The 24,881-nt window shown below is 44.9% G+C and overlaps 1 protein-coding gene across 1 annotated transcript in view; it reads right to left on the bottom strand.

Annotated features, from left to right (window-relative positions):
• The window catches only part of LOC139268440 (bromodomain-containing protein 3-like), a 153,506-nt gene that overhangs the window by 61,921 nt on the left and 66,704 nt on the right, over positions 1-24,881 (bottom strand). Inside the window, exons 6-7 of the mRNA XM_070886594.1 lie at positions 18,076-18,236; positions 3,688-4,053 (exon numbers count right to left, since the gene is read on the bottom strand). Coding sequence (XP_070742695.1) covers positions 3,688-4,053; positions 18,076-18,236 — 527 coding nt within the window. The remainder of the gene's footprint in view (positions 1-3,687; positions 4,054-18,075; positions 18,237-24,881) is intronic.

The following is a 24,881-nucleotide window of genomic DNA, read 5'->3' as shown; positions in this document are numbered from 1 at the left end:
CCTTAGTATCCCACAGCTGGTGGAATGTCCTCTGGCTCATTATTGATGGACATGGGTGCGAGTCAAATTCCATTGGTAACAGCACACCGTTAAGTTTCACAATTATTGGTTGGCTCTTTGTTAGGAACGAACTCAGCTCATACACTTCCTCCTCTGGTATCTCGGATTGCATATCCAGATCCGCGCTATACTGGTCATCATCTTCTACGTGGTGTGTCGCAGCACGCTTGCTCAGTTGTGGACACATGCACTGGAGATACCCCAGTCTCGAACAGCCTTTACAAAATGTACAGTTTAAACCGACACTGATGAGGCTGATGATTGCCGACACAGTGAAATCGGATTCGTTCCCATTGGTGGACTTTGGGCAGCCACGGATTTCGCATATGCAGTCAAGTAGACCCTGCCATATGCAGCTCTGCCAAACGACGATACAATCTTGTTTACAGTACTTGCCGAGTTCCAATTTTTCGATGATATCTGCTTTAAGTTTTTGTCCGTCGTCATGCATGCTTGGGCAATTGTGATGGCCTTGCTCAAATCCAGCGTCTCCGCCGTCAGTAGCTTACACAGGATCACCTCGTGGTTGATGCCAATTACAAAAGACCCACAGCACATCTCCCAATAAGTTTTCAAACTTACACGGTCTAGCTAGACGTCTTAGGTCGGTAACAAATTCAGACACATCCTCACAACGAACATACGTGTAGAATCAATAGAGAGATGATGTCTTCTTCTGGTTTGAGATGATCACGTACTAGAGCACACAATTCCTCATAGTCCTCGTCCATTGGATTTGCAGGCAAGAGAAGATTCGAGTCCATAGATTTTCGGACCACAAACTGTGAGGAAGACTGCCCTGACCTAACTGCGTCAGTGAGTTCCTCCATTTTCTTGGCCACGAAGAACTGGTCCAAGCGAGCTACAAAAAAAATCTGCCCAGTTCTCCCCCTCCACGAATCTCTCCAGAATTCAAATTTTGCTCATTTTTGCATGCGAAGGTTCTTGAGTTACCTCGTCACCAAATGTTATGTATATAATAACTCGATAGACTGAATACTGTAAATTAACAGGTACAAACCTGGCTCTGTTTTATTAGGGCCCAAAGTGATCATATTACATGATGGCTTGCCTTTATACCTGGGTCCCGTACGTGAGTACATCCGAATGACCTCCGACAGTGGCGCCACCTGGTGGCTAGTAACCAAGCATACATGACAGAAACAATGATCTGTATTAGTGCTGAGCCAGGATCCCTATTGTACTAACACTTTGGAGTTCCTCCCTTGGGAGAGAATCTTCAGAAAAATGAGTTAAATCCTCTGGGGACTAGACTATGCAGAAATGACCTTGAGTTGGATTACTGAAGACTCCCCACACAGAGGAGCCATCGGTGCCCCTTTAGGGAGCACTTTTCTTTTCTTCTTAAGTAGAATCTCGAAACGGGTTCGTGGTGAAGTAAATGCTAATTGAAATTTGGAAAATGGACGAGCAAAAGGTTGTTGCCACTATCTTGATTAAAAACAAAGTTTTGCTTGCATGATGGGCAGTCCTGGGTACCATCCAGTACCAAGCTAATTGTCTGGCTAACAATGATCAACAATGACCCTGACTTTTTCCAAAGGTAGACATCAGTAAGCCAGACCAGTACCAGATTAAAGTATTGGGTCGCTTGGGGTCCATGTGTGATGCCAGCACCTTGCCACAGCAACTTGATGTGTCTTAGTGGAGAAATCAAAAATATTTTGAAGGAAAAAAAAGTGCCAATGGTTACAACTGCATTTCATACAGTATTTGAAGCTTCCAGACACAACATTAAAAACATTCTGAAAAGTTTGGTGATCAGTATTGATGGAACAGTAATGACACAAATGTCATCAGCTGAAAATGGCAAAAGGCCTGAATATCTCAACAGCAAGGAAACAAGTGTGGCACTCCAAATATTGCCTCATTGTTCCTTGATATCTAACATCATAGCATTCAAACCATCCAAGTGTGTTTATGCTACAACTTCAGAGTCACTTTGAAGCAGTTTCCACTTGGCAGCAATGTTAAAGTTGCAGTATAATTTTAAAAGCAGGGCCCAACCAAGCTTTGGATCCCAGTGATACAAGACACCCTGAACGAGGCAGTTTCCCATTGTGCGGGCTTGACATTATATGGAATACAACTACAGGTGGTGTCTCAAACCCATCTTTCTTTCAAATAAAAAAGTTTGTGGATTAGAGTCTCCTGAGCACTTTTGCAACCTCTGAGGTGTTTATTTAAATATTGGCTAGGATGCAGTCACTCTCACTCAAAACACTTAAGTTTTAACCATTACCATGCACAGAGCTCTCTCCAGGGCAGGAAAATTCCAGTTGGAGCCAGGAAGTATACTAGGCTGGAACAAGTAGCAGACATATAAATGCACCCTTAAAAAAGACAGACATTGTCCCTTGTGACCTTTCACTAGCAGAGTGGTACTGAAGTGCAGCTTCATCCAGTGGTGTCTGGGGATTGCAGAGAAAGAATACCCAATGGCACAATACCCATTTGTCTTCTTTTACATATTAATGAATACTCGGCAAAAAAAAAATTGGTGGGAAATATTCTACTAAATTTTGTAGAACAGAGCAAGGTTGAGAATAGAGTAGGAATGGTAACAATCAAGTACCGCAAACTTAAAACAAGTCAGAACAATATTTTCAACATCGGAGAGCATTTCAGACTACATATAATTTACAGCCATTACTTGCCAACAGCAGAACAATTCTTAAAGAGCCTATACCTTTTTACGCTATATACTCTACCTCATTGCTTACTTTGTCCTTCTCACTCTTGCTACAGTATTTCTTTGCAATGTGTGTTAATCTTCCCACTTCATGTTTCTGTTTTTTCTCTTTACAAACATCAGCTGTGGTTCAGTGGGTAGCACTCTCGCCTCAGAGTCAGAAGGTTGTGGGTTCAAATCCTATTCCAGTGCAGTGCTGAGGGAGCGCTGCACTGTTGGAGGTGCCGTCTTTCGGATGAGACATTATACAGAGGCCCCGTCTGCTCTCAGATGAACGCAAAAGATCCCATGGCACTATTTTGAAGAGCAGGGAAGTTATCCCTGGTGTCCTGGCCAATATTTATCCCTCAATCAACACAACAGAGAGATTATCTGGTCATCATCACATTGCTGTTTGTGAGAGCTTGCTGTGTGCAAATTGGTACCACGTTTCTTACGTTACAACAATGACTACATTCCCAAAGTACTTCATTGGCTACAGATGCTTCGAGACGTCTGGTGGTTGCGAAAGGCGCTATATAAATCCAAGCCTTTTTAAATTAAACCATTGTTCCAGTTTCTCTAGGGTTCCTTGTCCATCACATGGGCTCAACACAATGTCATAACTAGCCTCTTTCACAAAGCTCCCAGATGCAAAACATTAGCGCACCCAAAACAAGACAACACAAATGCTCCAGAGCCCCAAGGAACCATATTATGATGGCATTATTTAATGCCCCAACCTACCTTAGGTGAAAAGATGGTAGACAGCTTCAAAACAGATGACTTAAACATATTTAACCTGAATACACATCAAAAAAAAGTTTATGGAATATGGACCACCTCACGAAATAGCTGATAAACCGCCACTTTCCAATTTTATTCAGTATTTTTGGATGGGAAAGGGGGGCAGAGGGGAGATGAAATGAACTTACTTTCACAGCACTAAGGTCCATGGGGTGTTTAATAATATCATGGTAATCATAAAGTCCCAACGCTTCAGCATCCACAGGCTTGTAGAAAGGCCAAGCATACTCTGCATGCTTCTTTGCAAACATTTCTTTGAGAATATTATTACAGTATTGCAAATGTTCCGGCAACTTTTCTTCCTTTCCAGCTTGATGCTGTTGAGAATCTGGTAGATCCTTTCTTGGTGGCTTGATTGATTGACTGCTTTCTCGCCAGGAACAAAGTATTGAAGGCTTTCGTTCTGTAAGTATTGGCAAGGATTCACTACTTGTAGTGACAATTGAAGTGGTGGGTGTAGTAGTGTCTGCCTTCCTTTTGACACCTTTCTTTAGCTTCAAAAGAAAATCAGTAAGTTAAAGGCGCAGTAAGATTAAAAATGAACAGGCGGCAACAAGCTTTTTTCACTGAATAAAATCCATCTATTAACCTTATAAACATTCTCAATATTTTCTCCATGCAGAAACTTTTCAAATTATCTCTTCAAATCCTTAGCAAAGCACGATTGGCAAGCAAAGGAATTCACTGAACCCTGTTGCTTCAATTAGATAAGTAGCGGCAGGGATAGTGGATGTATTGGTTGTAATTCCCTGGATTCTGGGGAGGTCCCAGCAGATTGGAAAACTGTCAATGTAACGCCCCTATTTTAAAAAAGGAGTCAAGACAGAAAGCAGTAAACTTTAGACCAGTTAGCCTCACATCTGTGGTTGGGAAAATGTTGGAGTCCATTATTAAAGAAGCAGTAGCAGGACATTTGGAAAAACATAATTTGGTCAGGCAGAGTAAGCATGGATTTATGAAGGGGAAGTCATGCTTGACAAATTTGCTGGAATGCTTTGAGGATGTAACGATCAGGGTGGATAAGGGGGAACCAGTGGATGCGGTGTATTTGGACTTCAAGAAGGTATTTGACAAGGTGCCACATAAAAGGTTATTGCACAAGATAAAAGTTCACAGGGTTGGGGGTAATATATTAGCATGGATAGAGGATTGGCTAACAACAGAAAACAGAGTCGGGATAAATGGTGCAGTCTCGGGTTGGCAATCAGTAACTAGTGGGCTGCCGCAGGGATCAGTGTTGGGGCCCCAATTATTTACAATCTATATTGTGAAGCGCCTTGGGATGTTTTACTACGTTAAAGGCGCTATATAAATAAGTTATTATTTATTATTAAAGTGGCAAATTGGATCCAAAATTGGCTCAGAGGCAGGAAGCAAAGGGTAATGGTTGGTAAGTGCTTTTGTGACTGGAAGGCTGTTTCCAGAGGGGTTCTGCAGGGCTCAGTACTAGGTCCCTTGCTTTTTGTGGTATCTATCAATGATTTAGACTTAAATGTAGGGGGTATGATTAAGAAGTTTGTAGATGATACAAAAATCAGCTGTGGTTGACAAGAAGATAGTAGTAGACAGCAGGAAGATATCAAATGAACTGGTCAGGTGGGCAGAACAGTGTCAAATGGAATTCAATCTGGGTAAGTGCGAGGTAATGCATTTGGAGAGGGCTAACTAGGCAAGGGAATACACATTAAATGGAAGGGCACGGAGAAGTGTAGAGGAACAAAGGGACCTTGGAGTGCAGGTCCACAGATCACTCGAGGTAGCAGGCCAAGTAGATAAGGTGATTAAGAGCATACAGAATACTTGCCTTTATTAGCCGAGGCATAGAATACAAGAGCAGGGAGGTTATGCTTGAACTGTAAAAAACACTGGTTAGGCCACAGCTGGAGTACTGCGTGCAGTTCTGGTCACCACATTACAGGAACTGATATGTCCTTCCACTCTACTGCAAATCAACATGAGGCAGATACTGGAGACAAGGTCACTGTGACCTGTATCTTTATTCACAGGATCAAGGAGTGCTGAACCTGCGTGGGACCTCCCTTTATATACCTGGATGGCCAGGTGAGGAGTGTCCCACAAGTTCACCCCCTGTGGTCAAGGTGTGCATTTCTTCTTAGGTGTATACAGTGTACAGTGTTGTTACATGAAGGTTACAGTTACATGAAGGTTACATAAATGACATCACCTCCCCCCACCTGCCAAAAAAGGTACTGGTGCATCTTTTTCACCCTGTAAGCACATGCGAGTGCTTCCTTTTCAACCATCCCATATCCCCTTTCTGCTTGGGAGCGCGATCTGGAAGCATAAGCCACAGGTTGGAGTTGGCCCTCATCATTACTCTGCTGCAACATGCACCCAACCCCATAGGATGATGCATCGCATGTCAAAATCAATTTCTTACAGGGATTGTACAGAGTCAACAGCTTATTAGAACAAAGCAGGTTCCGCGCCAGATTCTGACAGTCCCCTCAAAACCAATCGCAACCCTTACGCAGGAGCACGTGTAGCGGCTCCGACAATGTGCTTAAGTTGGGCAGAAAGTTCCCAAAATAGTTCAATAGTCCCAGAAATAACCGTAACTTTGATGTGCTGCCGGGCCTGGGTGTGCGACGGATCGCCTCCGTTTTGGATTCAGTAGGCCCATTCCCATCTGCAGCAACCCTCCTGCCTAAAAACTCGACCTCTGGGGCCAAAAACACACACTTAGACTTCTTTAGTCACAGGCCTACCCAGTCCAGCACCTCCTCCAGGTTGTGGAGTGTTCCTCGGTGTCTTGACCCGTGATAAGGATGTCGTCCTGAAATACAATTGTCCCGGGGATGGATTTGAGCAGGCTTTCCATGTTTCTTTGAAAGATAGCGGCTGCTGAACGAATGCCAAATGGGACACCTGTTGTAAACAAACAGCCCCTTGTGCGTGGTGATGGTGGTCAGTAGCTTGGATTCTTCGGCCTTTTCTTGGGTCATGTAGGCCGAGGTGAGGTCCAACTTGAACAGCTTGCCGCCTGCTAGCGTGGCAAAAAGATCCTCCGCTCTCGGAAGCGGGTATTGGTCTTGTAGTGACACTCGGTTGATGCTGGCCTTGTCGCCACAAATCCTGATCAAGCCATACGTTTTTAGGACAGAGATGATGGAGCTTGCCCAGTCGCTGAATTCAACGGGCGAAATTATGCCCTCTTTTAGCAACCTGTCCAACTCACTCAATTTTCTCCCGCATGACATATGGCACAGCTCTGGCTTTGTGGTGCACTGGTGTGGCATCTGGGGTGATGCGTGTCACTACTTTGGTACCTTTGAAAGTACCGACACCAGGTTGAAATAGTGACTCAAACTTTTGTAGGACCTGTGAGCATGAACTTCGCTCCACAGATGAAATGGCGTGCACAGCCCCCCCATTTCCAGTTCATCTCGGCTAGCCAGCTCCTCCCAAAAGCGCGGGACCATTTCCCGGGACAATCCAGAGTGGCAGCCGGTTCTCTGATCCATTATGTGTGACCACCAACATTGCACTGCCTAGCACTGGGATGATCTCTTTGGTGTACGTTTGTAATTGTGTGTCAATGCTTTCTAGTTTGGGTCTGCTAGCTGGATTGTCCCGGGAAATGGTCCCGCGCTTTTGGGAGGAGCTGGCTAGCCGAGATGAACTGGAAATGGGGGGCTGTGGATGCCATTTCATCTGTGGAGCGAAGTTCATGCTCACAGGTCCTACAAAAGTTTGAATCGCTATTTCAACCTGGTGTCGGTACTTTCAAAGGTACCAAAGTGGCCATAGTTTCTCGAATTGTTGGACACTCAAATGACTGGCTGGCTCCTGTGTCCAGATCCATGCGTACCGGGATGCCGTTTAACAGTACTCTCATCATCATAGGTGGCATCTTTGTGTAGGAGCTGTGGATGTTTGCCACCTGAACCCACTGAACTTCAGCATCCATTGCTGTGTCCCAAGCATAATCCTGCCTTGCAGATCCCTCTTGTGGTTCATCCACTTCGTAAACCAGCCTCGCTGTGGGCTTCCTGCACATTCTGGCCAAATGTCCACTGAAGTTACAATTTCTGCAGATAAATTGTTGAAACCTGCAAGTTTTCGCAGCATGTCTGCCCCTGCACCTCCAGCATGAGCTAAGATTGCTGTGAACAAAAGAGCCGTGACCAGGTATTCCTCTCTGATTGTCTCTTTGATTACTCTTGAGCACTCTGTTAGTGGGTGTCAATGGCCCCATCCCGGAAAGTATTGTCTTTTGCGATGGCGTAATTGATCGTTCGACCTGCCATTGTCTCTGTTGAGGACCCACCCTAGAGTCTGTTACTGCCTGGGTGGTGTCGAATTGCCCTTGCCTGCTTGTGGGGTTCTGAGTCGCGTTTACCATGTTAACTCCCTGCTCCATCGCCACGTTGGGAGCAGAGTTGCGCGCGTATATGATCTTGGTTTCCTCCTCCCCCGCCATTAAGGTTTGAGCCATCAATGCTGCTGCTTCCAAGATCAAGTCCTTGGTCTCCATTAGCTTTCTAAAAATCCCAGCATGACCAATGCCCTCAATGAAGAAATCCCACAACAGCTCCCCCCCTGCAGGCATCTGTGAACACAGAGGCTGGCCAAGCGAGCAACAAAGTCCGGTATGCTCTGCCCTTCCCGACGTCGGTGCGTATAGAAACGGTGTCGGGCCATGTGTATACTGCTCGCCGGTTTGAGGTGCTCACCGATCAGTTTGCTGAGCTCCTCAAAAGGTCTTGCCCGCCGGCTTCTCGGGTGCGAGCAGGTCTTTCATCAGCGCGTATGTCTTATCCGCTGCCGCTCCCAGCCAGTCCTTCGTGACAAAGCTCTGCTGGAGCCTCTCAACAAAATCGTCCCAGTGCTCACCAACACAGTTCCGTTCCTCTAGTCTACCGGTGGCCATTCCCGTGAGTCGTTGATTCCCGTTTCTCGTCGCCAAATGTTATGTCCTTCCACTCTTCTGCAAATCAACACGAGGCACATACTGGAGACAAGGTCACTCTGTGACCTGTACCTTCATTCACAGGACCAAGGAGTGCTGACCCTGCATGGGACTTCACTTTATATACCTGGATGACCAGGTGAGGAGTGTCTCCCACAAGTTCACCCTGTGGTCAAGGTATGCATTTCTTAGGTGTATACAGTGTACAGTGTTGTTAGATGAAGGTTACATAAATGACAGGAACGATGCAATTGCACTAGAGAGGGTACAGAGGAGATTTACGAGGATGTTGTCTGGAGAATTTTAGCTACAAGGAAAGATTGGCTAGGCTGAGTTTGTTTTCTTTGAAACAGAGGAGGCTGAGGGGAGACCTGATTGAGGTGTATAAAATTATGAGGGACCTGGATAGAAAGGACATGTTTCCCTTGCAGAGGGGTCAACAACCAGAGGACATAGATTTAAAGTAATTGGGGGAGATTGAGAGAGGATTTGAGAGGAATGTCTTCACCCAGAGGGTAGTGGGGGTCTGGAACTCACTGCCCGAAAGGATGGTAGAGGCAGAAACCCTCACCACATTTAACAAGTGCTTGGATGTGCACTTGACGTTCCGTAACCTACAGGGCTACAGACCAAGAACTGGAAAGTGGGATTAGGCTGATAGCTCTTGGTCGGCCAGCACAGGCACAATGGGCCAAAATGGTTTCCTTCCGTGCTGTAAATTTCTAAGATTCGATGAGTGCTGTCAGTGCACGACAGCATTGGAGTGTTGCAAACACTTACTAGCACTGCACAGAGACAGAGGGCTGCACCCAGGTTCTCTGATGACCACCCCCACATGCTTATGGAGGGATTGCAGAGGTCACAAGCAGGGATGTGGTCAGGAGGACCTGGGTGCAGTGCCTCAAATATTTCAATGATCTCAGTGGATCACAAAACGTTAGTACAAAGCCACACAACTGCATCCTGCTGTACCTCTCGTCACCTCTCCCACTCTCCCAAATCCTAGTGCAATCATACCAACGGACAACACACAAGGGTAGCCACTTGGGCGTTTTATCCAATGTTTATGTAAAGTTTGTGTCAAAAATTTAAAAAATCATTACTTTCAACACTTTCTGGTGTTGGGCAGATTTGTGTGCACTTTTGGAAGTGGCTTAGTGAATTGCAGTGAATGGTGAGACATAAATGGTACTCCCCATAATGGTGATGAGTGTGAAAGGAATGGCTTGGTCATTGTAGGGATGCTTTATGGTGCTGTTGTGGGGTGGTGCCAACCTGGCGCACCATGCGGCAGCCATATGCATGTACAGCAGAAAGTTAACTAAATCTGGCCATGACGAGGCCATCCCGGGCAGCAATGTGGTCAGGTGCTGATGCCCTCTGTCCTATGCAGCATCAGGTGATTGTGGAAAAGATTAGTGTTACTGTTGGTGCTCCTCATGGCCCAATTCTGAGGACCAAGTTGAGACAGTATAAAGGGCACCCATATTGATGGTATGTAAAGTAGAGATAACTGAAGCATTCCGTCAATTCTTTTGCAGCGAATCGATAGTTCAGTGTCTAACTTTTGTGAATTTTTTTTTTTGCAATTTTTTTTTGGTACGTGTGCGCGTGGTTTTTTTTTTGGGGGGGGGGGGGAGGGGGAGGATTATTTACTGTTGTAAACATTTTTACAGATTTCGGACGAACCCTCCACCGATTTCGGAACATTCCGGATTTGGGAGGACGTACCTGTATAAATGACATATATTGGAATACAGAGTAACATTTCAAAAGTTGCTGATGATACCAAACTTAGAGGGGTGGCAGTGAGGGTGATACCAATTGACTGCAACAGGACATAGATAGGCTAGCAGATTGGACAATGGAATTTAATACAGAGAAGTGGGAGGTGATGCATTTTGACAGAAGGGATAGGGAGCAACAATGCAGATTTAATGGCATAGTTCTAAAGAGTGTGCAGAGACGGAGGGAGCTAGGAGTTCACGTGCATAGATTTTTAAAGGTGGCAGGACATATTGAGAGAGTAGTTCGCAAAGCATATGGGATCTTGGGCTTCGTAGAGAGGTATGGAGTACAAAAGCAGGGAAGTTATGCTGAACCTTTGTAAAAAAAAAACTCTGGTTAGTCCAGTTCTGGTCACCACACTTTAGGAAAGATGGGAAGATCCTTGAGAAGGTGCAGAGGACATGCCAGAATGGTTCCAGGGATGAAGGATTTTAACTACAAGGCAAGGTTGGAGAAGCTGGGGTTGTTCTCCTTGGAGTAAAAGAGGTGGAGGGGAGATTTGATAGAGGTGTACAAGATTATGACGGGTTTGGATAAGGTAGACAGAGAAAGCTGTTCCCATTAGCTGATGGTACAAGGACTAGAGGACACAGATTTAGGCTTTTGGGCAAGAGATACAGGGGGGATGTGAGAAACATAGAAAATAGGTGCAGGAGTAGGCCATTTGGCCCTTCGAGCCTGCACCGCCATTCAATGAGTTCATGGCTGAACATGCAACTTCAGTACCCCACTCCTGCTTTCTCGCCATACCCCTTGATCCCCCGAGTAGTAAGGACTACATCTAACTCCTTTTTGAATATATTTAGGTGAATTGGCCTCAACAACTTTCTGTGGGAGAGAATTCCACAGGTTCACCATTCTCTGGGTGAAGAAGTTTATCCTCATCTCGGTCCTAAATGGCTTACCCCTTATCCTTAGGCTGTGGCCCCTGGTTCTGGACTTCCCCAACAATGGAACATTCTTCCTGCATCGAACCTGTCCAAACCCGTCAGAATTTTAAACGTTTCTATCAGATGCCCTCTCATTCTTCTGAACTCCAGTGAATACAAGCCCAGTTGATCCAGTCTTTCTTGATATGTCAGTCCCACCATCCCGGGAATCAGTCTGGTGAACCTTCGCTGCACTCCCTCAATAGCAAGAATGTCCTTCCTCAAGTTAGGAGACCAAAACTGTACACAATACTCCAGGTGTGGCCTCACCAAGGCCCTGTACAACTGTAGCAACACCTCCCTGCCCCTGTAATTAAATCTCCTCGCTATGAAGGCCAACATGCCATTTGCTTTCTTAACCGCCTGCTGTACCTGCATGCCAACCTTCAATGACTGATGTACCATGACACCCAGGTCTCGTTGCACCTCCCCTTTTCCTAATCTGCCACCATTCAGATAATAGTCTGTCTCTCTGTTTTTACCACCAAAGTGGATAACCTCACATTTATCCACATTATACTTCATCTGCCATGCATTTGCCCACTCACCTAACCTATCCAAGTCACTCTGCAGCCTCATAGCATCCTCCTCGCAACTCACACTGCCACTCAACTTAGTGTCATCCGCAAATTTGGAGATACTACATTTAATCCCCTCGTCTAAATCATTAATGTACAATGTAAACAGCTGGGGCCCCAGCACAGAACCTTGCGGTACTCTACTAGTCACTGCCTGCCATTCTGAAAAGTACCCATTTACTCATACTCTTTGCTTCCTGTCTGCTAACCACTTCTCAATCCACGTCAGCACACTATCCCCAATCCCATGTGCTTTAACTTTGCACATTAATCTCGTGTGGGACCTTGTCGAAAGCCTTCTGAAAGTCCAAATATACCACATCAACTGGTTCTCCCTTGTCCACTCCACTGGAAACATCCTCAAAAAATTCCAGAAAATTTGTCAAGTATGATTTCCCTTTCACAAATCCATGCTGACTTGGACCCATCATGTCACCTCTTTCCAAATGCGCTGCTATGACATCCTTAATAATTGATTCCATCATTTTACCCACTACCGAGGTCAGGCTGACCGGTCTATAATTCCCTGTTTCCTCTCTCCCTCCCTCCTTTTTTTAAAAAGTGGGGTTACATTGACTATCCTCCACTCCATAGGAACTGATCCAGAGTCTATGGAATGTTGGAAAATGACTGTCAATGCATCTGCTATTTCCAAGGCCACCTCCTTAAGTACTCTGGGATGCAGTCCATCAGGCCCTGGGGATTTATCGGCCTTCAATCCCATCTATTTCCCCAACACAATTTTCCGACTAATAAGGATTTCCCTCAGTTCCTCCTTCTTACTAGACCCTCTGACTCCTTTTATATCCGGAAGGTTGTTTGTGTCCTCCTTAGTGAATACCGAACCAAAGTACTTGTTCAATTGGTCTGCCATTTCTTTGTTCCCCGTTATGCTGGAGGATACTGTGAGGCTGCAGAGTGACTTGGATAGGTTAGGTGAGTGGGCAAATGCATGGCAGATGAAGTATAATGTGGATAAATGTGAGGTTATCCACTTTGGTGGTAAAAACAGAGAGACAGACTATTATCTGAATGGTGACAGATTAGGAAAAGGGGAGGTGCAAAGAGACCTGGGTGTCGTGGTACATCAGTCATTGAAGGTTGGCATGCAGGTGCAGCAGGCGGTTAAGAAAGCAAATGGCATGTTGGCCTTCATAGCAAGGGGATTTGAGTACAGGGGCAGGGAGGTGTTGCTACAGTTGTACAGGGCATTGGTGAGGCCACACCTGGAGTATTGTGTACAGTTTTGGTCTCCTAACCTGAGGAAGGACATTCTTGCTATTGAGGGAGTGCAGCGAAGGTTCACCAGACTGATTCCCGGGATGGCGGGACTGACCTATCAAGAAAGACTGGATCAACTGGGCTTGTATTCACTGGAGTTCAGAAGAATGAAAGGGGACCTCATAGAAACATTTAAAATTCTGACAGGGTTAGACAGGTTAGATGCAGGAAGAATGTTCCCAATGTTGGGGAAGTCCAGAACCAGTGGTCACAGTCTAAGGATAAGGGGTAAGCCATTTAGGACCGAGATGCGGAGGAACCTCTTCACCCAGAGAGTGGTGAACCTGTGGAATTCTCTACCACAGAAAGTTGTTGAGGCCAATTCACTAAATATATTCAAAAAGGAGTTAGATGAGGTCCTTACTACTAGGGGGATCAAGGGGTATGGCGAGAAAGCAGGAACGGGGTACTGAAGTTGAATGTTCAGCCATGAACTCATTGAATGGCGGTGCAGGCTAGAAGGGCCGAATGGCCTACTCCTGCACCTATTTTCTATGTTTCTATGACTTCCCCTGATTCTGACTGCAGGGGACCTTTTTCTCTTTACATATCTATAGAAGCTTTTGGAGTCTGTCTTAATGTTCCCTGCAAGCTTCCTCTCATACTCTATTTTCCCTGCCCTAATCAAACCCTTTGTCCTCTGCCGAGTTCTAAATTTCTCCCAGTTCCCGGGTTTGCTGCTATTTCTGGCCAATTTGTATGCCACTTCCTTGGCTTTAATACTATCCCTGATTTCCCTTGATAGCCACGGTTGAGCCACCTTCCCTTTTTTATTTTTACACCAGACAGGGATGTACACTTGTTGTAGTTCATCCATGCGGTCTCTAAATGTCTGCCATTGCCCATCCACAGTCAACCCCTTAAGTATCATTCGCCAATCTATCCCAGCCAATTCACGCCTCATACCTTCAAAGTTACCCTGAAGTTCTGGACCATGGTCTCTGAATTAACTGTTTCATTCTCCATCCTAAAGTAGAATTTCACCATATTATGGTCACTCTTCCCCAGGGGGCCTCGCACAACGAGATTGCTAATTAATCCTCTCTCATTACACAACACCCAGTCTAAGATGGCCTCCCCCCTAGTTGGTTCCTCCACATATTGGTCTAGAAAACCATCCCTTATGCACTCCAGGAAATCCTCCTCCACCGTATTGCTTCCAGTTTGGTTAGCCCAATTTATATGCATATTGAAGTCACCCATGATAACTGCTGCATCTTTATTGCATGCACCCCTAATTTCCTGTTTGATGCCCTCCCCAACATCACTACTATTGTTTGGAAGTCTGTACACAACTCCCATTAACATTTTTTGCCCTTTGGTGTTCTGCAGCTCTACCCATATAGAATCCACATCATCCAAGCTAATGTCCTTCCTAACTATTGCATTAATCTCCTCTTTAACTAGCAATGCTACCCCACCTCCTTTTCCTTTTATTCTATCCTTCCTGAATGTTGAATACCCTTGGATGTTGAGTTCCCAGCCCTGATCATCCTGGAGCCACGTCTCTGTAATCCCAATCACATCGTATCTGTTAACATCTATTTGCACAGTTAATTCATCCACCTTATTACGAATACTCCTTGCATTAAGACAGAAAGCCATCAGGCTTGCTTTTTTAACACCCTTTGTCCTTTTAGAATTATGATGTAGTGTGGCCCTTTTTGTTTCCTCGGCCTTCCACTATTGCTTTTTATCTTTCTATCATCTGTTTCTGACTCCATATTACTTCGCCCTGTCTCGCTGCATAGGTTCCCACCCCCCTGCCATATTAGTTTAAACACTCCCGAACTGCATTAGTGAGGAAGAACTTTTTTACATAGTGTGAGTGATAATGACCTGGAACTCGCTGGCGACGATGGTGGAAGCGGAGATGATCAATGATTTCAAAAGGAAATTGGACAGGCACTTGAGGGCAATAAACTTGCAGGGTTATGGGACTGACTGAACTGCAGAGAGCCAGCTTTAACTCGATAGATCAAATGACCTCCTTCTGTGCCGTAATGACTATGACTATTAGGGAAATGAACATAGAATAATAGGCAATTTCAACTACCCTGATATTAATTGAACAGAAGAGTTAGATAAAGGGGATAAGGGAATGGAGTTCCTACTGTGTGTACAGGACTCCCTTCTAACCCAATATGTAAAACGCCCAACAAGGGAGAATGAACCAGAGCAGAAAGGAAAAGTAGGAGAACATCTCGGCAATAGTGACCATAATATAATATGCTTTATGATAATTGAGAAGAACAAAATGATGATGAAAACCAAGGTAACAGATTGGAGAAAAGTGGATTGAGGGGCTAATAGAACTTGGGAAAATAAAATGGGCAACAATATTGGCAAAAAAAATGTAGAACAGCAATGGAAAACATTTAAAATGGTGGTCAGAGTGCAGGAATATATTCCGCTAAAAGGAAAGAACAAAGTAAACACCAATAAGACTCCATGGATGAATAAAGTCATAAGGGAACAATTAAAGGTAAGGAAAGAGTTAAGTACATAGAAAGCAGGGAGTGCATGATAAGGGAGAATACAAAGATTAGGAGAGGAGAGAAGTCAAAAAAAACAATTAGGAAGGCAAAGAGGAACTGTAACATTAAATCAAAGAACATAAAACAAAACAGTAAAATATTTTACAGGCACATCAATTAAAAAAAATGGAAGATTGGGATGGGAATAGGGCCATTAAGGGACAGATAGGATAATACCACAGGTAATGAGAGAGAGATGGCAGAAATATTAAATAATTATTTTGCTATTATTCAATATTTACCAGGGAGATCGAACAGGTGGATATGATATTGGATGTTGAGATAAGTACATTTAAAATAAAAAGGGTGGGGATATATTCAATAATCTAATCAAACTCAGAGGATAAAACCCTTGGTCCGGATGGAATGCACCCAGGCATTTTAAAAGAATCTAGGGAAGTGATAGCAGAGGCGATACTACACATACTTAATTTTTTAGAAAAAGGTGTAGTGCCAGGGGACTGGCGGATAGCTAATGTAATACCTATATGTAAGTCAGAAAGCAGAGAGTCGGGGAAAAAGGTAGCTATTCCTAGTGGCAGAAGGGGGGGGGGGGGGGGGGGGGAAAGTGGTGTTCCACATGCATCAGTGCAGGGACCACTGTTATTCACAACTTATATTAACAAATTTAGACCGAGATCAAAAGCACAATTTCTAATTTTGCGGATTACACCAAATTGGGGGCGATAGTAAATACGGAGGAGGACTACAACAAATTACAGGAGAACATTAAAAAAGCTTGCAGAATGGGCATATAATTAGCAAATAAAGTTCAACAGAAATAAATCTGAGGTATTACATTTTGGTTGGAAGAACTTATTACTTGGAGGGTGCGAGTCGAAGTGGGGTAGAAGATCAAAGGGATCTGGGAGTACAATTATACAAAATCAATAAAAGTTGCGACACAAGTTAGCAAGGCCATAAAAAAAGCAAACCAAACTAGGGTTTATTTCTAGGGGTAGCGAATTGAAAAGTAGGGAAGTTATTCTAAACTTATAATCGAACCTTGGGAATACTGCGTACAATTCTGATTGACGTATTATAGAAAGGATACAGAGGCATTGGGGAGGGTGCAGAGAAGATTTACAAGGATGATACCAGAAGTGCGAGGTTATACACATCAGGAAAGGATGATGAACAGGCTGGATCACTTTTCTCTTGAAAAAATAAGGCTGCAGGGTGACCTAATAGAGGTGTTACAAATTATGAAAGGTTTTGATGAGGGGATACAAAGAGAATGTTTCCACTTGTGGGGAAGAGCATAATTAGAGGCCATCAATATAAAATAGTCACCAAGAAATCCAATAGGGAATTCAGAAGAAACTTCTTTACCGAAAGAGTGGTGAGAATTGGAATTCGCTACCACAGGGAGTGATTGAAGTGAATAGAATAGATGAATTTAAGGAGAGGCTGGACAAGCATATGAGGGAGAAGGGAATAGAGGGTTATGCTGATAGATTTAGATGAGGAAAGACGGGAGGAGGCTCGAGTGGAGCATAAACACCGGCATGGACTGGTTGGGCCGAATGGCCTGTTTCTGTACTGTATATCATATGTAATCCTATATAATGGTGCCATGGTCAGCTTGCTCATCCATCCTGCAAGCTTTTCCCTCGCCACACAAGCAGCAAGAACTTCATACCAGTTGGATAAGGACAAATGCCAAGGCTCCTCCAGCACTGCACCTGGGGTCCCTTTACCTGCCCGAGTTGCAGTCACACCCTCCCGTTCCGGACCACTAACCAGACCTGTCCATTACCTAACTTGAGGGCTGTGACTGCCTCCTGGATTAAAGTGTCCAGGTAACTCTCCCCGTCCCGGATGCCTCGCAATGTCTGCAACTCAGACTCTAATTCAGCAACTCTGAGCTGAAGTTCTTCAAGATGCAGGCACTTACTGCAAAAGTGGTCGTCCGGCATCACAATGCTCTCCACAAATCCCACATGCTGCAGTTACGGCACACCACCTGCACTGCCATCCCTATATGACCTTGTTCTATTTAATTAAATGTGCATTTATGTAACTTAATTTACATTTTAGATTCTTGACTACTTACTTGATCTAGATTAAGTTCGGAGTAATGAAATTAAATATCTACCTGCCACACAAAGCACTACAAGTAGTGTAGGCTAAAAACAGCAACTTCTTCCCCCTCTTTCCAAATAAAACACTGTTTAAATGCACTCCGTTTAATCCTGCCCTGTGCAGACTGCCCAGCTAGCTGGCACCTCTCTGCTTAACATATTAGAAATTGAGTGCAAGGATAGAAATCAAACCAAGTCTTTCATATTGCATAGCAGTGAGCTTTCGGTCAGTCATGTGGAAAATCCTATTTGTCTGTGGAGATTGAACAAATTCTAAAATGTTGAAAGATTTGGCAGTTTTCACAATTAACCAGTATATAAAATAAATTGTTACAAATCCTAGGAACTTTAAAATCACAATTTTGTTCAGAAATAGAAACACTTACTTTTATAACAGGCTGCCCTGCTGGTATCAGAGGAGGGGGTGGAGTAGCTGGCAATTGAGTTATCTTTGACTGAGGTGGCAACACAATCATTGCTTTCTGAATTCCAACTTCAGATACAGGTGGACGTGATTTTGATTGTGCAGTTGAGGATACTGTTGGCACTAAAACAAGAGTATCATTAGTCATACAACAGTCAAAGCTGTACACATAAAAAAATATATAAATATAAAAGAAAGAAAGCCCTTTCACAACCACCGGACGTCTCAAAGCACTTTTACAGCCAATGAAGGACTTTGAGTGTAGTCACCGTTGCAATGTGGGAAACATAGCAGCTAATTTGCGCACAAGCAAGCGCCCACAAACAGTAATGTGATAATGATCAGATAAGCTGTTTTTGTTATGTTGATTGAGGGTTAAATATTGGCCAAGACACCGGTGATAATTTCTTCGAAAGTGCGCCATGGGATATTTTAAGTCTACTTGAGAGAGCAGACAGGGCCTCAGTTTAACATCTCACCCGAAAGACGGCACCTCCAGAAACACAGTGCTCCCTCAGCACTGCACTGGAGTGTTAGCCTAGATTCGTGCACTCAGATCCCTGGAATGGGTCTTGAACCCGCAACTTTCTGACTCAGAGGCGAGAGTGCTACCCATTGAGCAACAGCTGACACACTATATATACACATACATATCAATCATCATCATCATAGGCAGTCCCCTGGAGTCGAGGATCACTTGCTTCCATACTAGAAATGAGTTCTCAGGTGACTGAAGAGTCCAATGCGGGAACTACAGTCTCTGTCACAGGTGGGATAGACGGCGGTGGAAGGATCGGGACGTTCAGGTGCCTGGGTTGCCACGTGCTCCTTCCGCTGTCGACACTTGACTTCAGCTTGCTCTCAGCGGAGAGACTAGAGGTGTTTGGCGGCTTCCCGGATGCTTTTCCTCCACTTTGGGAATCCCTGGCCCAAAACCACCCAATGGTCAGTGGGGATGTTACATTTTTTCAAGGAGGCTTTGAAAGTGTGTCCTTGAAGAGTTTCCTCTGCCCACCTGGGGCTCGCTCGCCATGTCGGAGCGGAGAGTAGAGCGCGTGTTTTGGGAGCGTGTCAGGCATGCAGGCGATGTGGCCCGTCCAACGGAGCTGATAGAGTGTGGTCAGTGCTTCGATGTTGGGGATATTGGCCTGAGCGAGGACACTGAAGTGGTGCGCCTATCCTTTCAATGGATTTGCAGGATCTTGCAGAGGCAGTACTTCTCCAGTGTTTTGAGGTGCCTGCTGTATATTGTCCATGTCTCCGAGCCATATCGGAGGGCAGGCATCACCACTGCTCTGTAGACCATGAACTTGGTGCTGGGTTTGAGGTCCTGGTCGTCAAACACTTCCTCAGGCGACCGAAGGCTGCAATGGCACACTGAAGGCGGTGTTGGACCTCATCAATGTCTGCCCTGGACAGTAGGCTCCCGAGGTATGGAAAATGGTCCGCGTTGTCCAAGGTCTCGTCGTGGATTTTGATAACCGGAGCCGGGGGTTGGGGTGGGAATGCTGTGCAGCGGGGGCTGGTTGATAGAGGACCTTTGTCTTACTGATGTTCTCGTACGCCTCGGTGAAGGTGTCGACGATGGCTTGGAGTTCGGCCTCAGTGTGCGTAGACGCAGGTGTCATCCGTGCACTGTAGTTCGATGACTGAGGATGGGACCACCTTGGATCTGGCCTGGAGGTGGCGGAGGTTGAACAAATTCTCATTTGTCCTGTAATTTAGCTCCACTCCAGCGGAGCTTGCCGAGGGAGAGATGGAGCATTGCAGCAAGGAAAATTGAGAAGAGCGTTGGTGCGATGACAGCCCTGCTTGACCCCGGTCCAAACATGGAATAGGTTTGTGGTGGATCTGTTGGTCAGGATCACAGCTTGCATGTCATTGTGGAGCAGGGGGAGAATGGGCACAAACTTGAGGGCAGCTGAGTCTGAGGAGGACGCTTCATAATCCCTCATGGTTGACGGTGCTGAAGGCTTTTGTGTGGTCGAAGGCGGCCATTTACAGGGGTTGATGCTGTTCCCTGCATTTCTCGTATCTGCCGCGCGGTGAAGATAGTGTCCATTGTGCCCCTTAGTAGGCGGAATCCGCATCGAGACTCTGGGAGGAGTTCTTCAGCCACAGGAAGGCGGCGATTCAGGAGGATTCTTGCGATGACTTTCCCAGTGATCGGCAGTAGGGAGATTCCTCTGTAGCTACCGCAGTTGGACTGGTCACTTTTCTTGAAGATGGTCACGATTAGTGTCTCAGATCTCCTCCTTCCAGATAAGAGAGGAGTGTCATGGATCTGCGCCAGTAGTGCTTTTCTGCCATGTCTTAATGCTTTGGCGGGGTTTCCATCGGTTCCTGATTACTTGTTCTTGTCGGATGGCCTTTTCAACCTCGTGCCGGGCTGGGGTTGTGCTGAAATGATGGCGGGTGGCATGCTGTGGGATGGAGTCGAGGACACTCACGTCGAAGACATAATCTGGGTTGAGGAGATTTGCGAAGTGCTGCTTCCAGCAGGCGCTGACTGCCTCTGTCCTTGATGAGCACCGCTCCATTCTTGGCCAATAATGGGATAGGGCCCTGGGTGCTTGGGCCATAGATAGTCTTGATTGCGCTGAAGAATCCACGCATGTCGTGGTTGTCGGCTAGCTGCTGGATTTCTTGCGTTTTCTCCACCCACCATCTGTTCTTTAGGTCGCAGGTTTTCTGTTGGACCTCGGCCTTCAGATGCCTGTAGAGCTGCTTTCTTGCCCTAGAGTTGTGTTGCTGCTTCCAGTTCAAAAATGCCTTGCGCTTGCGGCATATTAGCTCCTGGATCTCTTGGGTCTTATAGATATAACCACTGCCTACCATTTTTCAACATTAATGACCCATCTAAAGATTATACTGGTTAGGTGCACAAGTGTAACTAGGACTATCCCTAAGCAAATGATAATCTTGTTAAAGTAACCACTTCAAGTGTAACTATATAGCCATATAAAATGTCATTTCATACAAGTGTCTCAGTTTCAAGGTTTCTTTCCCTTTAACCCTCATCATAATCAATCAGTGATGGAATTGGGAACCAGTGTGACAAATTTGTGATGGTACTTTATCTAAGAATATTAAACATTGCATTATCATCTAGTTGAGTTGTTCACATCTATATTGCAACATTTTACTCCGTTCTGCTATGAATAATGACTATTGGTCATGAACAAATATTAGAAAATATTTTTACAGCAGATTACATTATAAAACATCTAAATGCAATGGTAATGTATTAAATTATACGCATACATTTGATGTTTGTTTTTATGATGAGAAGTCATTATTGCAGCACACATTTCAAAAGAGCCCCTGATTATGCAACGTGTAACAAGGCTACAGTTTCTCACTGATGTTACAATTTCAATGGGCATTATGGGACAAACATGCATGCAGAAAAAGTTGTTACTGTGCTGTTTTGAATGCTTCCGGGCAGCTTTCATCCCTACTACCTTCTCCATCCAGTGTAGCCGAGGAAAAGGGCATCGGCTCCATGAGTAACAAAATAATGATCAATTTACACAAAATATTGGTTGGCCACAGAGTACCGTGTGCAGTTTTGGACATAGAAAGGACATTAAAGCCATTGAGAGCATACATTGGAAAATCTCTAGAATGGTGTTAGAAATGAGAGACTACAGTTATAAATGAGACACTTGCGACACTAGGACTACCAGAGGAGTGACGAGAAGGTGGAATTTGCATGGAGTAGTTGAGGATAAATAGCATAGATGCATTTAAGGGAAAGCAAGACAAGTACATGAGGGAGGAAGGAAGTGGGGGGGGGGGGGGGTAATCCTGATAGGGTAAGATAAAGGAGGGTTGGAGGAGGCTTCCATGGAGCATAACCACCAGCATAGACCAGTTGGGCTGAATGACCAGTTTCTGTGCTGTAAATTCTATGCAATTCTATTTACTTTTATTGCAGCAGAGAAGGCCAAGAGGAGATTTAAAATTTTGAAGGGTTTTGAGAGAGTGAATAGGCAAGGATTATTTCCTCTAGTCAATGACAAGGGGCCATGAATTTTAAACTATGAAAAGGGGCAAGGAGAAAAGTTAGGAGAAACTTCTGTACAGAGGACTATGGAGCATGGAATACTGCACAAACAATGCTTTAGGTTCTTGCAACTCAGGCAGAGTGCACTCGTTAACACTGCAAGTTTAATGTAAAATTGGATAAATATTTAAGAAGAGAAAGATGGAGGACGACATTAATTTTGGATTGCTCTAGGATAGAGCTGGCATGGACATGGACCGAATAGCATCTTTCTAGGCAGTAAACATTTCTGGTTCTAAAAGGGCAAGGTTCATAGGATACCCAAACCAAGAGAGGAGAACAGATGAAGTAAAGGAGGAGAGTGGTCAGATGATAGCAAACCTGAAAAGTGGTAGACCTCAAGAAAGTTGAAGTGACAACATATTTGGCTTCAGTGACAGCTTTGATTGAAGAAACAATGGAACTTAGTGAATCAGCTCATTAATGGTGTCATTGTGCCTATAAGTACATAGATTGACAATATGGAGGATCACGAGAGGAATGAAGGGGGAAAGTACTTGAGAGATATTAGAACATGGAGTGCTTCATCACAAGGTGATTATTATGGCAGACTACATTATTAAAAAAAAGGGAATTTTCTTGGGAGATGGGAAAGAGGATTATAGTTTCAAATGGTCCCCCTCATATGCTGTATTTTTAATGATTCCTCAAATGCAATCTTAAAAAGGAAACATTTTTTATATATTGAATCATAAACAAGAACAGTATAATCATATACATGTTCCACTGAATATTTGTATATCAGCACCACAAAGTGTGGCACAAATGTTGCAATAAATCGGATCAATTCTTTGTATCGCTCTCCACCCACATCCCTGTTCTCCTCCCAACCCTACGTCCTTTCTGTGACCGCACCTGGAAAAAAAACTCTCCCAATTCACTAAAGTAGAGATCACACGTTCGCTGATGATACTATCTTTCAAAGCTCTAACCTTTCCTCCACCTCTCAAATCCTTCACCATCTCTAGCATCAGATTGCTTGTCTGACATCCTGCACTGGATGAGTAGAAATTTCCTCCAATTAAATATCAAGCAAACCGAAGCCATCTTCAGTTCACGCCACAAACTCCATTCCCTTTCCACTGATTCGATCCCTCTCCCTGGCAGCTGTCGAAGGCTGACCAAGTCGGTTTGCAACATAGGTGTCATTTTGGATCACGAATTGAACTTCCTACCTCATATCTGGAATTCCCTCCCTAAATCTCTCTGCCCCTCTACTTCTCTTTCTTCCTTTAAGACGCTCCTTAAAAACTACCTCTTTGACCAAGCTTTTGATTATCTGCCCTAACGTCTCCTTATATGGCTCAGTGTCAATGTTTTTTGGACAATGCTCCTGTGAAGAGCCTTGGGATGTTTGATTACGTTAACGGAGCTTTAAAAAAATGAGTTATTGTTTACAACTGCACTTTCAAAATCCCAACTGAAGCCTTTGGCCCTCTTGTCACCACGACATTTCTGCAGCTACCGATGTGCTCAACAACACCCTCATCTCAACCTTTGATGGCCAAGTCCCCATTAATCTCACCCTGGCCATTCCCCCTGGTACAGCTCTCATCTCCACTCCCTTAAGTCCAAGGGACATAAACTTGAACGACAAGTACGGCGACAACTGGTTTAGCCATTCACCACCAGATTTGGCTGGACGACAAAGCACTAATGGGTCCTGTTCTCATCTGCCAAAACTGCTCATTATTCCAGCATTATTCTGGAATGCAAAGATAACCCGCGGCAGCTTTTCTCCACTGCAAACAGTCGTCTTAAACTGCTTTCCCCAGTCTCCTCCACCCTGACCTCCAACAAGTGTGAGGAGCTCATGGACTTAGTCACGATGATTGAGACCATCTGATCAGCTGCCTCTGCCACTTCCCTCCCTTCCACAAGCCCACTGGGCCAAACTTCCTCTCATGTTCCCCCCCATCCTCACCCTGAACTCACATCTTTCTCCAGTTTCTCTCCGATCTCCGCTCATGAACTCCCCAAGCTCATCTTGTTCCTGAGACTCACTTCCTGCTCCCTCGACCCTATTCCCATTAAACTGTTGACCATCCAACTTCCCTTCTTGGCCCCGATGTTAGCTGATATTGTTAACAGCTCTCTCTCCTCAGTTATTGTCCCCCTCGCCTTCAAATCTGCAGTCATCGCCCCTCTTCTAAAAAAAAAAGCTTGTTCCCTCCGTCCTTCCAAACTACCACCCCATAGCCAACCTCCCATTCCTCTCCAAAATCCTTGGACATGTCACCTCCCAAATCAACGCCCATTTTTCCAGAACTCCATGTTTGAATCCATCCAATCAGGTTTCCGTCACTGCCACAGTAATGAAACGGCTCTCAAACTCACAAATGGCGTCTGACATGAATGTGACAAAGCTTACCTTATCCCTTCTTGACCTGTCTGCAGCCTTTGACACGGTTGACCACACCATCCTCCTCCAGCGCCTCTCCATCTCCCATCCAGCTGGGTGGGACCACACTCGCCTAGTTCCATTCTTATCGATCTAATCTTAGCCAGAGAAACATCTGCAATGGCTTCTCTTCCCACTCCCGCACGTTACCTCTGGTGTTCCCCAAGGATCTATCCTTGGCCCTCTCCTAGTTCTGATCTCCATGCTGTTCCTCAGTAACAAAGGGCGTTTTAAAAAAAACAAGCCTGAAGGCTTTGTGTCTTAATGCAAGGAGTATCCGTAATAAGGTGGATGAATT

This window comes from Pristiophorus japonicus, chromosome 8, assembly GCF_044704955.1.
Source record: "Pristiophorus japonicus isolate sPriJap1 chromosome 8, sPriJap1.hap1, whole genome shotgun sequence".
In the NCBI taxonomy this organism is placed as follows: domain Eukaryota; kingdom Metazoa; phylum Chordata; class Chondrichthyes; family Pristiophoridae; genus Pristiophorus; species Pristiophorus japonicus.
The sequence above is the reverse complement of the archived record's forward strand: the minus strand, read 5'-3'. Positions and strand labels throughout refer to the sequence as shown.